Source organism: Lupinus angustifolius, chromosome LG08 (assembly GCF_001865875.1).
Source record: "Lupinus angustifolius cultivar Tanjil chromosome LG08, LupAngTanjil_v1.0, whole genome shotgun sequence".
NCBI lineage: Eukaryota > Viridiplantae > Streptophyta > Magnoliopsida > Fabales > Fabaceae > Lupinus > Lupinus angustifolius.
In genome coordinates, this window is record NC_032016.1 from 12,515,586 (window position 1) to 12,529,806 (window position 14,221).

General features: G+C 33.7%; 1 protein-coding gene across 2 annotated transcripts in view; it reads left to right on the forward strand.

The window, feature by feature from the left end:
- Positions 1–12,601, forward strand: part of LOC109354803 (bystin) — a 21,438-nt gene extending 8,837 nt beyond the window's left edge. Inside the window, exons 6-13 of one of the 2 annotated variants that reach the window (XR_002108606.1) lie at positions 468–547; positions 1,283–1,330; positions 1,911–2,057; positions 2,360–2,432; positions 2,515–2,590; positions 3,666–3,756; positions 4,350–4,425; positions 12,590–12,601. Coding sequence is in view for 1 of the 2 variants with exons in the window: in XM_019597546.1 (XP_019453091.1) it covers positions 468–547; positions 1,283–1,330; positions 1,911–2,057; positions 2,360–2,432; positions 2,515–2,590; positions 3,666–3,745 (504 nt within the window). In the remaining variant the exon portion in view is untranslated. Of the gene's footprint in view, positions 1–467; positions 548–1,282; positions 1,331–1,910; positions 2,058–2,359; positions 2,433–2,514; positions 2,591–3,665; positions 3,757–4,349; positions 4,634–12,589 lie in introns of those variants that run through there. The other variant, XM_019597546.1, reaches the window with a different exon arrangement.

Below are 14,221 nucleotides of genomic sequence, written 5' to 3' on the forward strand. Positions count from 1 at the left end.
CAGAAATGCGCTCAGACCCTCTTCCCATCTCCTGAAAAAAAATGATTGCCTATCAAAAAAATATTATGCTTATGAAGTTATGATGGATTGTGAACGGTTTCTCAGTACTGTTACCCTTGGTGGATAGAGCATGCTGCTGTGGTTCCTGAGTAGTGAGTATACAACCTTTAAAATTGAATTAGCACATATTGTAAGGAATCTACCACATTTCTATTTGTTTGTCTTTTTTTAAGTCACTTTTAGAATTACAAATTACTTTTGAAATGCCAAAATTAGATCAGGTATTGTTTGAGTATATGACATATCATGTTCAGTAGAATGACAGGTAAACCTCCTTTTATCTATGAAATTAGATCATTCTCTCTGGTGATGATCCTAGTTGAGACAAACCATAAATGCTCCCAAAAAAAACCCTGCAAATCAATATCTTCAGTATTACTATTTTTGACAATATTCTTCATGTACAGTCATGCACATGCACTCTCAGAGAAGCAGTTGTTATTGGAAGCATTATAGAAAAGGTTTCTATTCCTCCACTTCATTCAAGGTATGCTTGTCTGTGGAAACGATAACTTTTAGTTTCAAAAAATTGGTTGCATATCAATTGTTTGGTTTCTTAGGTAGAATTTTCTGAAAATTTTCCACAGTAGTTGAGAATTAGTTTATATTCCTCTGCTTCATTCGAGGTATTCTGACTTTGCCAATTATGACTTTAAATTATAAAATTGGCAGCACAACAAGACTTGCTTTTCTTAGGTGGAGTTAACTTGGATGCTTGCTGTAGTAGTTGTTAGTTGCTTTTTTGTACTTTAGGGATCATAGAATTTAGTATCGGAGAAAGTAATATAAGGATGTGATTCCTTTAATCATCAGTGCAAATTTTTTAAAATATCCCCTTATTGCCATTGGCTGGTACAATTCCTTACACTTTCTATTTTCAATATTATAGATGCATGCATGGATTTCCAATCTTTTTTCTGTAGCACTTATAATGAATTTAATTTTTTTGCTGTTGCACCTGTATGATAGGAAGATGATGAACTTTTTAAAATAAGAAATGAACTATTTTCTTAAACTATTTATTAAAATTCTATCAGCTGTCTACTAACATTCTTCAAGTCTTTCTGTTTACATTTACTTTTGCTCAAAGTTCAGAAGTTGCTGTTAGACGTGGATGACTGAACTTTTTCATGTAGCAATTGAAGTTAAAAGCTCGTTTTATTTGTTTATGATTCATATTCATATCTTATATTTATTCCACCCAAACTTGATTTGTTTACAGTGTTGCACTATTGAAGCTTTCTGGGATGGAATATTGTGGCACCACAAGGTATTTGTTGTTGAAAACCCTTTTTCTTTAAAAAAATGTATAATTCATGCAAACTATAAGTGAAAGGAATAATCCGCTAACGGACTGTTCTTTAACCATCACTGTCAAATAGTAAATTTGGAAGGTCATTTTTTCAAAACAGTTCTAAATAAAAATGTGGTTAAAATATATGTTCCACATTAAATAATGTATAATGGCTTTAAAGTTGATGGTTTTCAAAGGGAGAACATTCAATCCTTATAATATAATAAAATTGAATGATTACCCTAAAATACAGTTTCTTAAAGTGATTATAATTTTGACCTGGTATTTTACTAAGTAAAAAAACGGCGGCCTAATGTAAGAGGCTCCCACCTAATGGGGTATGAGGAGGGTAATTGTACACAAGCCTTAACCTGAAAGACTGATAAACTCTTTCCGGGATTTGAGTCCATGATCTCCAGGTCTCAAAGCAAGCAACCTTATGGTTGTGTTATAACTTTTGGTGTTTTGCAAAGTACAAAACTACAATTTGTCCTTGTGAAACCTCTTTTTTAGTTCCTCAATATATCATAGAAACTAATTTTAATAATCATTGCAGCTATTTCATAAAGCTTCTTGTGGAGAAAAAATATGCTTTGCCCTATCGTGTGGTTGATGCACTTGTTGCTCACTTTATGAGGTTTCTCTATGAAACTAGGATAATGCCTGTTATATGGCACCAGTCACTTCTTGCATTTGTGCAAAGGTCAGTGATTCGTCATCTTCTGTTATTCCTTGCTTGCTTAAGGTTAAGAAGCATGATTTTTTGTCAATGTTATTCTATGTTCTGTCTGGCAGTCAACCTATCCTGTTCCCATCTTTTGATGTCTGTGCATCTTCAGTCTGCTTTCCATGTATGTGTCTTGTGTGGTGTGTAACGCAGTTTTTCCTATCTCTGTATGATACAGACTCTATCATGCTATACCAAGTTATTCAAAGTTGTAGTGATGGTTAACTTCCCTCTAGTACTTTGAATTTCGTGCTTTTCTCATTTGGTATTTCTTTCAGGTACAAAAACGAACTGCAAAAGGAAGATAAGGATAATTTATGGGTTCTACTTGAAAACCAAAGGCATAAACTTGTAGGATCACTGTCTCCAATGGGCTGCTTTCTTGTATTTTAAATTCCTGCCCTGTATTTGATTTTAATTTCTCTTACTGTAGGTTACACCTGAAATAAGTCGAGAGCTAAACTGCAGCCGCAACCGAGGGGAAAAGGAGGATGATCTTATGTCAATATATATCCTTTTCCTTGTTTGTTCCTTCTTTACTCCTTTTTCCTTGTTTGTTTCTTCTTTACCCCCTTTTCCTGTTGCATCCTATAGTTTGCCTCATGTTGGATGATCAAGGAGGCTTAAGGTGAAAATTAAGAGTTGAGCTGAAGTTTTTGAATGTTATTATTGCTAGAAAAAATAATTCAGATTATGTAAGCAAAGATCTATGGTTAAAAGTTAGAAAATGCATATGCAGTTCTACTTTGTTGGTGCAAGTGCCATGTCTTGGGTTTCAAGTGGTTGTCCCCATTGATTGATTGAAGGGATTGCCATTTGATAGATCTGTTCCAAGCTTTAAATACCTATTTGATCTTTCATATGAGAGTTAGAAAACACATGTGCACTTCTATGTTGTTACTGCAAGTAAATATCTTGGTTTATTGGTGGTTGTCCCTTTTGAAGAAACTTTTGCTTGGTAAGCAATACAGACTTTGGTGGATTGCATGGTTGAATTTGGAATGAAAGGTAGGTTAATAATGGAGAGATTGGATTGTTCATTTGGTTAAATAAGTTCACAGGTTAGATGCATAGTGGACTCGTCAAAGGGACAACTAGGATCCTTTGTTTTTTCTTCCCCTTAAATAATAAGTTTTTTGCAATTTTTTGATCCAAACCAAAGATTAGAATGTTGCTGTTGGATGAGCGATCTAGCTAGACAAGATAGGAATATGATTGAATACATTAGAGAGGAAGTCGAGGTAGCACCCACGGTAGAATCTCACATTAGGTGGTTTGAGCATGTGTGGAGGAGACTTGTAGAAGTCCCTAGTAACTAGCAAGGACTAAGGAGAGTAGATCATATGGATGGTTATCCATTTACCGGGACGTAGATGAAAAACAAGAAAAACTAGAGGGGAAACAATTAAGGATGTTGATATCAATGGTTTGTCAATGGACATAATTTATAATGGAGCATTATGGCATCATATGATCCATGTAGCCAATCCTACCAAGTTAGAATAACGCTTGGTTGGTGTTGGTGTTGATAGTGTCTATTTTTTGTTTGTTTATGTTGATCCTGTTTCCTTGACAACATAGTACCTACTTCAGTATCTGTGATAAACAAGACTATTGAAGAAGACAGATTTGACATTCCAAATGTTCCAATGGAGGAGGACTAATTTAATTTGTGGTATGGTTTTGATCTTGCCTTTAGATTGTTCTACTTTAAATAGTAATTCATTTCTGGGTATGACACTTTCATGTTATACATCTTTGATGGAGAATTCTGTGGTACTTTGTGTAGTTGAGAGTGAGAATCTGTTGAATGTTTGTTCAATGCTCTGTCCAAATTGTTATTACCATAAGATGTGCTGTCTAAATAGTAGGCACTTAGAATCTCCATCTTTTATTCAGCTTTAGTGGAAATAATTGGTTGCTTTTAGTCATTACAAAATAGTAAATATAAGATATGTGGTCAGGTAACTCTTTTAGTCATAAAAATAAAGTATTTCCTCATACCACAAGATAAGTTATCTAGTCGATCCACTAAAATCATGACATGTGTTATATTTAATCAGTTTCTATAAAAATATTTCTTAAAAACTTAAAACAAATAGTACACATATAATAATTTTAGTGGTTGAAGGAGATAACTTATCGGATACACTTTACTCTCTTTGTTCATTTAGCTTTGTTTGATGTATCATTTTGTTGGGATTGCTTCTTCATGTAGTGAAGGTGGCTTCTTCTTCCAAGTTTTGAATGGCTTGTTTTTTATTACAGGCTATTAATTGGGTTTTCCAGTAGAAAAAAGTGTATGGGGACATAAAATCATCTTCAAGCTGAGGGTGGCCATGTAGTGATGCTGTAGCAGCAACATGTTAGTACTCAGATGCATCTGATTGTTTTTAAATGCAACAACTGTATGGTATTGAATTTTTTGGAGGAAATTGCTAAGAAATGAGGCAATGTCATAGGCGTTTCTTTTTCTGTTTTATTCTTTCCTTCGGGGTAGTAAATTATATTTGGACCTGCTAGAATACCATTTTCCTGACTTAAGTTGAATTTTTTTTGCGGTTTTTAGCATATTATTATATATTGTAAGAGCATAAAGGTTATGTTTTCAAATCCTGAAATTTTTTTTGATTGCGAGAGTAAAACTACATACATTTATCAGGTATGAGTGTTGTGCAAGTGACTTGCCTAGTATAGATTACATAATACATATTTCAAGATTATATTTATTTCATAGGGTGACCTCACATTTGTTAATGTTCCACAGCTTGCTTAAGGTTTAAATGTGCGGTTTCAATTGATTTTATATGAGATGATATGAATTCTTTTTCTGCAAAAGCGAAGCATTAACTGTTCCAACATTTCATAGAAATTGAAGGTATTTTGCACTTTTCATTGGATTTCTTACCTGATAAAGACCAATAGCATCTTGCTTTTTAAACTTTAAAACACATGAATGTCTAAAAGTGATAACGAATGTGTTTTGTGATGATAATTCAGAAATTAGAGATCAATGCCCTATATACATTTCACTAAATTATAGATGCAGAATATAAAAAATTATCCATTATTGTTATTAAGTACATGTATTACTTTTATTTGAGAGTCAATAATTGTTAATAAATCAATGGTGGATGATTGACTGACAGTGTAAAAAACTAGAAATATAAAATTAAATAAACATATGGTCACCAGAATGAACATTAATAAATTGGTAATTTTGCGGGTAAATTATTATAAGGCAATTAATGTTTCTCAGAATAAGTCAAAATACTATATCCTTACCATTTGGTTACAAGTTAAACAATTCTTTTACTATTTGGTTCCGGAATTTGTTCCTCAACCTCCATGGATGTACATCTCATTCATGAGTATTTTTATGGACCTAAAATTGCCTTGTACAATAAAGAACTAATTGCAGTATGAATAATTGAGATGAATTAATAATCATGTTAATAAATGATGCTTATTAAAATGTTGATCTAATGGTATAAGGTCTTGCTAGATCCCTAAGATATAAGAGGACTAAAATGTCAATGATTCGATTCTTATGAGTGACACTTGTTGGGGGGCAACCATGACCTCGAAAGAATATGATTATTCTTTGCTTTATGATAGACTAAACACAAAAGAGGAGGATCAAAATTACATTTTTTACCATAGAATTTGGTTAGAAGTGATTAATGCAAATGACAAAGCGATTGGACTATAATATTGATATTGAGGTCTTGAAGGTCCTGAAAGAGAAGAACATTAAATGACTCACAAAGTTATTTAATGAGACCATGAGGTCTAAGAAGATATCAAATGAGTAGATGAGAAACATTTTAATCCTTATTTACTAGAACAAACATAACATACAAATTTGTGCAAGCAATATGGAGATTAAACTCATGAATCATATTATGAAGTTTGGGAAATGATACTTAAGCATTCTTTGAGAGAAGATATGAATATCACTGAAAATCAATTTAGTTTTATGCTAGGGAGGTCGACAATGAAGGCTATATATTAGTTATAACGTGTGATGGAGAGATACCAAAATAATTAAAGAGATTTGCACATGATCTTCATTGATTGAAAAAGGGGTATGATAAGATGCCTAAAGAGGTTTTGTGGAAACCACTAGAGAAAAATGATGTTTTAATTGCTTACATTTGATCAATCATCTACATGTATGACATGGTCAAGACTAGTGCGAGAACAAAAATGTGGTCTTAGAAGATTTTCTTATTGCCATAGGGCTAGAGGTAAAATTGAGTCTCAACTTGTTTACAATGGTCTTGGATGTGCTTATTAAACATATCTAATAACTTGTGCACAATGCATGTTTTTTGAGAATGATATTATGTTAATGAGAGATTCGAAAGAGAAAGCTAGAAATATTGAGACTAGCTTTAGAAGCACATGGTTTTCAAATAAGTTTTAGTAAGACAAAGTATATAGAATGTCAGTTTAGTAAGGATGGGCATATCTTACTATTTCATCTCGGTCCAAAAACACACGTCATGATCGGACAAGAGCGACAACTGCTAACCTGGGACCAAAGAAAGTGACTCCATTTTGAACACTTTCGGGTCTTAACTATCAACCGAAAAATCCGGAAAGAAATGTTATTAATTGGACAAGAGCGACAATATAGCATAAAGACAACTTTTGACACCCGTCTGATACATCACCTACAAAAGACTGCCACACCATCAAAGCAACACATAACTCTGTTACAAGATGCATTCCTATTTGTAATAAAGACCTCTTTATTGGCTTGGGGTCTTTAACAAAGAAATCCATCATGGAGAGTGACTCTTCCCCAATTAATCTGAGCCTATCTCTTTGTGAATATGTTGATAAATCAAAATTCTCTTAAGGAAGAGAATGAACACCTAAAAAAAGGGGCTTACAAGTAAGAGGCTGCCAGAACCTTTCTCTAAAAAAGTGATGATGTTTGCATGCTACATGCACACTACACCTTCTTCCAAATGACAAGATAGACCTAAAATATGGCTACATAGCATATCACATGCTATAAGTCAACTATCCACATAGTACAAACCTGCCAGAGCCGTCCAATACGGGGAAAGCAACCTGTGCTTGTTTGGAGCAGGTCAGACAAGGCCACTTGGTCGGCCATACCAACATCATCTACAAGTGAATAATCTACACACATCTCCACTATAAATAGGGGACTCTCCCCATAAGGAAGTTACACTTTATCTCTTGATAGTATTCTCTTACTCTTATTCTTGCATTTTGCATTGTCATATATCTCTCACATACAAACTTGAGCATTAGAGAACCTTTTTAGGTACCTCCCTAAACTCAAGGCGGATCTCAAGCAACTCTAAGCAGACTCTCCACCAGTAACTGTTCGTTCAGACCGTACCTTTCTAAGACTAAGGAACATTTGTGTCATCCGTGGCTTACCTACACTATAGTGACCACCAACAAATGAGCAAACAGTCTTCACTCCAAACAAAAAATTCAAGAAGATGTCAACACTATCTCTTGAGGTTTCATGATGGGAGGTACCTCTAGATCTTCTCAGAAAATATATCTTCAGGAGATCATACACGTGATAGCAAGACCAAACAAACCTAAACCGATAATTAAAAACTTGCCCTTCCAATTTCATTGGATGACCGTGATTATGACGTTATTCATCGTCACAATGACCTTGTAGTCACCACGACAAAGCTCAACAACAAAATGATCGGTTGATTGTTGGTAGACCAAGGTAGCTCGACTAACATCATGTTTTAGGAACTTTTCAGCCAATTGTATCTCAATAATGAAGACCTATTTCCTTATGAGGGCCAACTAATCGACTTCATCGGAAATTGTGTCAACCCAAGAAGCCATATTGAAGCATATTTGACCATTGGCTACCAACCCCTCTCCTTGGACAATTAAAACCAAGTTTTTGGTTGTTGACAATAAGTCACCCTATAATACCATCATCGAATGACTAACCCTCAACACCATTGAATCTGTGGTACCATACCTCTGCATGAAGTCCCTTTCAATCGTATGAATGCTAATATCATATGCATCATAATCATCATCTAATTTATGAGATTTTCATTTGGTTCATCTTTCCTAGACTCTACCTATTCAAGACATCTTAGGATCTAAGGAAATAAAAATTACTCTTAAGCTTTTATTGATCCTCTTGACGTTTGAACTTGAGTCTTCAGTGTGGTTGTTAATTTAGTTTTGTCCATATCTTCATGCTTTGTATTCATCAAACCAATTAATCTGAGCCTATCTCTTTGTGAATATGTTGATAAATCAAAATTCTCTTAAGGAAGAGAATGAACACCTAAAAAAAGGGGCTTACAAGTAAGAGGCTGCCAGAACCTTTCTCTAAAAAAGTGATGATGTTTGCATGCTACATGCACACTACACCTTCTTCCAAATGACAAGATAGACCTAAAATATGGCTACATAGCATATCACATGCTATAAGTCAACTATCCACATAGTACAAACCTGCCAGAGCCGTCCAATACGGGGAAAGCAACCTGTGCTTGTTTGGAGCAGGTCAGACAAGGCCACTTGGTCGGCCATACCAACATCATCTACAAGTGAATAATCTACACACATCTCCACTATAAATAGGGGACTCTCCCCATAAGGAAGTTACACTTTATCTCTTGATAGTATTCTCTTACTCTTATTCTTGCATTTTGCATTGTCATATATCTCTCACATACAAACTTGAGCATTAGAGAACCTTTTTAGGTACCTCCCTAAACTCAAGGCGGATCTCAAGCAACTCTAAGCAGACTCTCCACCAGTAACTGTTCGTTCAGACCGTACCTTTCTAAGACTAAGGAACATTTGTGTCATCCGTGGCTTACCTACACTATAGTGACCACCAACAAATGAGCAAACAGTCTTCACTCCAAACAAAAAATTCAAGAAGATGTCAACACTATCTCTTGAGGTTTCATGATGGGAGGTACCTCTAGATCTTCTCAGAAAATATATCTTCAGGAGATCATACACGTGATAGCAAGACCAAACAAACCTAAACCGATAATTAAAAACTTGCCCTTCCAATTTCATTGGATGACCGTGATTATGACGTTATTCATCGTCACAATGACCTTGTAGTCACCACGACAAAGCTCAACAACAAAATGATCGGTTGATTGTTGGTAGACCAAGGTAGCTCGACTAACATCATGTTTTAGGAACTTTTCAGCCAATTGTATCTCAATAATGAAGACCTATTTCCTTATGAGGGCCAACTAATCGACTTCATCGGAAATTGTGTCAACCCAAGAAGCCATATTGAAGCATATTTGACCATTGGCTACCAACCCCTCTCCTTGGACAATTAAAACCAAGTTTTTGGTTGTTGACAATAAGTCACCCTATAATACCATCATCGAATGACTAACCCTCAACACCATTGAATCTGTGGTACCATACCTCTGCATGAAGTCCCTTTCAATCGTATGAATGCTAATATCATATGCATCATAATCATCATCTAATTTATGAGATTTTCATTTGGTTCATCTTTCCTAGACTCTACCTATTCAAGACATCTTAGGATCTAAGGAAATAAAAATTACTCTTAAGCTTTTATTGATCCTCTTGACGTTTGAACTTGAGTCTTCAGTGTGGTTGTTAATTTAGTTTTGTCCATATCTTCATGCTTTGTATTCATCAAAATTATGCAATGCACATTTGCATTCACAATGGTTGAAGAAGAAATTTTGTGAACATGGAACACCTCCAACCTCTAGATTTTCCATTCTTGAGTGTAGACCGCTAACCTTTTTAAAAGGCCAAATGACCCATTTGTAATTAAAAGCATTAATGATAACAAGGTTTTATTCATCTTTTGAGTCTTTTATGCTAAATCCCTTGAGTGCGAGAACCATGTTTCCCTTGGTCAACAATTCAATAACTCCCCAAGCGCGAGAGTCATGCTCCCCTTAGCCGGTAGTTCATCACTAACAATAATCTCTCAAGCGCGAGAGTCATTCTCTCCTTGATCAGTAGTTCATCATCAACAATAATCCTCAAGCGCAGGAGCCATGCTCCATTTGATCTGTGTTTCAATAATTCCCCAAGTGTTAGAGCCATGCTGCCTTTGGCGAGTAGTTCATCACCAACAATAATACCCCAAAAGCGAGAGCCATGCTCCCCTTAACCTCTCCTTGAATTATTTATTTTATTAATTTTTGCATTTATTTTATGGGTTATCTAATTCACGTTTAATAGCTTTTATCATTTACGTATTATGTTATTTTTAAATTTTGATATTGATATTTTATTTTATTTTAATAATTTTTTATACCTTTATTATGAATTATTAAAAATTTATATTACACATATATAAAAAACGTAAAATATACTATTGATTAGATATAAACAAATTATAATTTTAACATAATATAATATAATATGTAGTTTATAAATTAAAACTAAGAACATAATTCAAATAAAAAGCAATCGTATAAACATTTTTTTGGTAATATATCCTTAAATATAACCGCTGGCCAGAAACCCGTTTTTCATCACAATTCTCAATATTGTTTTAATTATTTTTATTGCTAATTTTTTTTCCACGTGTAGTTTTAGAAACTAAAAGTACCATGCTAAGGCACTAAGGCGGGATAATTTATCAATCTACTGGTACACAATCAATATATTATCTATCATTTATTTATTTTACTTTTTTGAAGAGGCAATGATGATTAAAAATAAATGATAAATAATACAGTGACTGTGTTTAAAGCTCATACACTGTCTGTATATACATCTTTTTATTTTTGTTTATTCTAGTATCAATATAAACTCAAATGAGATTATACAAGAACCATATATACATGTATTAATATCATCTATGATTGTTTTTTCAATTCTTCCATTCTTTTCAAGTCCAAGAAACTCCCATGACCTGTTAGTGTGCAATTTATGTTGTTTGCTCAAGAACACATAATCTACATTTGAGTTTTCTGCACCAATATAATTGAAATATATTTATAAGAAGAAAAACTAGAAAATCAATAAGGATCATATTAAATACTAAAATGAAATGAATTCTTCAAACAAAATTAGAAAGTACAATTTTAGGAGGATAATATATCATACAAATACAGACAAATCCAAATACACCAGAGAACATAGATGCATAACAATGCACCAACTTTACCCAAATGTTTTGCATATTAATAATGGAAACTACACTGGAAACAAATGAAGAACACTAAAGAAAGGCTAAACATCTATAAACATAACGACTCATAAATCTACTGGGTACCTTAGGACTCGCAATTATCCATGCAAACCCGAGGTCCCTGAGTCCAAAACGAATGAATGAGACGAGTTCGGTTTCTAACTAACTTTTCTCATGCGATTTATGTAAATAATATCAAACAATGATACTTTAGTGATTGTAATATTTTTTTTATCACTTTGAGACAATTGAAGGATTTTCTCGAAGGGTTGCTGATATGGACGGGCCTACTGCACAAAGAAGTATTGCTGAGATTAGGTCTTCAATTCCTGCAAGTAGACCCAAACATGTGACAAAGCCTCCTGAACATCATGCACATTATGTTAAATAAATTATAAATAAATGTAGTAGTTAATTATTACAGTTACATGTTTTCGATTAGGAGGTTATGAGGAAACTGTCCTCTGATCCTTAATTTTAAGGAAATAGTTATTTGTATTGGTTATATAATACTGCTGTGGTGAAATAAAGGGATAAACTATTATTCATAAATTTCTATTCTTCCTTTTATTTCTTAGGAGACTTGTTCCTTCTCAAATTGGAATAAACATCACAGACACACACCTATCTTCTTATCAATTGCATATCTGTCTTTTACTTATTATATACATAGTGGATGGTATACTTCTTTTTATTAAAAACAGTTAGCACAACTATTTACTAAAGCTCCATCTATGTGTATGAGCACAACCAATAAGATTTGACTAGTCAATAAAATAATTTATAAATATAGCGAAACTTATTCTTAAATTATGATATGTTGTGGCTATGCTAGTGTGTCAATACAGGTTTTACAAAATTTCAAAACAAAAAAATTAAAATCAAAACAAAAAAATTAAAATCATTGATTTTTTTAACGTTTTCAAATTTGTATAAAACCATTCAAAAGATAACTAAAAAATTATGGTATGTTTCATAGTGACAAGTTCCTTCGTATACCAATCGTGTATCATATTCATCTTAAAGTAAATCTTATAATAATATAAGGAATGCTGAATTTTATAATTACTAAATTTAAATTACATAAATTGAATCCAATTATTAATTAGACAAAAAACATTAACACAACATTAGAGAGGACAAAAACTAGGTTGGAAACAACCTCAACACATCACATTTGAAGATACCCAATCATAGTTTGATAAATCATAGAAATTGTGGGTCTCACTTCACCAATTCATTAAATACGAGATGAGGAGATAGGAAAAAGAAACACAACAAGGAGAGAGAAAGAGAGAAAAACCTAAATTAGGGGAGTGAGACCTATAATTTCTATAATTTGTAAAACTATGATTGAGTCTCTCCAAATATGGCGTATTGAGGTTATCTCCAACCAAATTTTTCTCGAAGGGATATGATAGAAACCTCCTTGAAGGGGGTTTGTATTTGTTTGTTGATCGTCTTGTTGGAAAGTCTTTTTGTATTTGTGATTGGTTTTTGTATGAGTATGAATTCAGTTGTGTGTATGTAAGGAGTAGAATGGAATGAATTTTGTGCATATGAAGTATGGTGAGAGAGTGATAAGTGCAAAAAATATATAATTTTCATAAACATTTTAGGACACTTATCTTATGCAAAAATATGAAAACCAACTTAATTCAATACTTTTTAGATAAATTTTGTATGTTTGAATAAAATAATTTTTGATTACCTCTTGTCCAAGTTTTCTTTGAATTTTGTAGAAAAATGGACCAAAAAGAATTAATTCAAAGATAGCGAAGAATACAAGAGAAAAGCACAAAAAGAATTGCTCAAAACAAATAACCTAAGCATGACTTGCTTTGTGCTTATCTTGTAACAAAAAAGATTGCTTTAGCTTGAAGAAAGATACCTTACCTTACCTTGAAGAAATCCAAGCTAGGTGTACCATGCAAAATGAATAACTTAAAAGCTTACCTTGCCTTGAAGAAATCATGCTAAAAGTGCCAAGTAACCAACCAAAATTAATTCAAGAACTATGGGAAAAAGGCTGCTTTGGCTTGAAGAAAGGTAGGTTCCTTCACCATGAGGAAACCTGTCCAACAGCTAGGCGTGGACATAGAGAGCTAAGTTCCCAACCAGCCACCAAAACCAACCATGAAGAAATCTAGGCCAACTCGTCAAGCAACTTGCCAGCTCTTTACTCGAAGACCAAACACATGACCTTATGCATGACCTAAGCTCTGACCAACCAAGTAGGATGTGTCACTTTGCATGGAGCCTAGCCCACAATAGGCTGGCCACTAGGGGTGGCAAGCTGCTGACCCACTAGCTTTGGAAGTACCAAACCGCCCTGGTCTAGTGCTGGACGCCCAAGCAGGCAGCTGGGCAGCCAATAGAGGTCTATAAATATGTCTCACTTCTCAAACACTAACACATTATAAATAGTTTTTTAATTTCTTCTTTCTTCCCATTTCGGTTTCCTCTATTTTTAGGTTGTTCTTAGGTGTTTATTTCATAGAAATTCAGAGAGAATGGAGTTGACAAATGAGGTGCAAAAACATGATTTTAATTTATAACCTCATTTGGAAACAAAAACATCAAATCTTTGGATGAATGGCTAATGCTCCAGAAATTGGACTATGGTGTAATTTTCTTGCACTCTTTATCTTCTTCTTCATTTATACAAGTTACTATTTTGGTTATATTGATTTTTTAAGAAGTTCTTAATGCAGTTTTAGATTGATCACCTAAAACTTGATTTAAAGATCCAAAAATGCTTCTTCTTAAGGTGTTGACAAGTGAACTAAAAAGTATAACCTACACCTTAGTTCACGTGCCATATCAAAACATCTATATTAAACACCTTGTATTCATGGCTAAACAATGTTAACGGAACCTGAAGTAGGGTGTGACAACCTGCTCCGACGAGTGGCAATTTGTAAGAATGAGATTGCAACTAAGA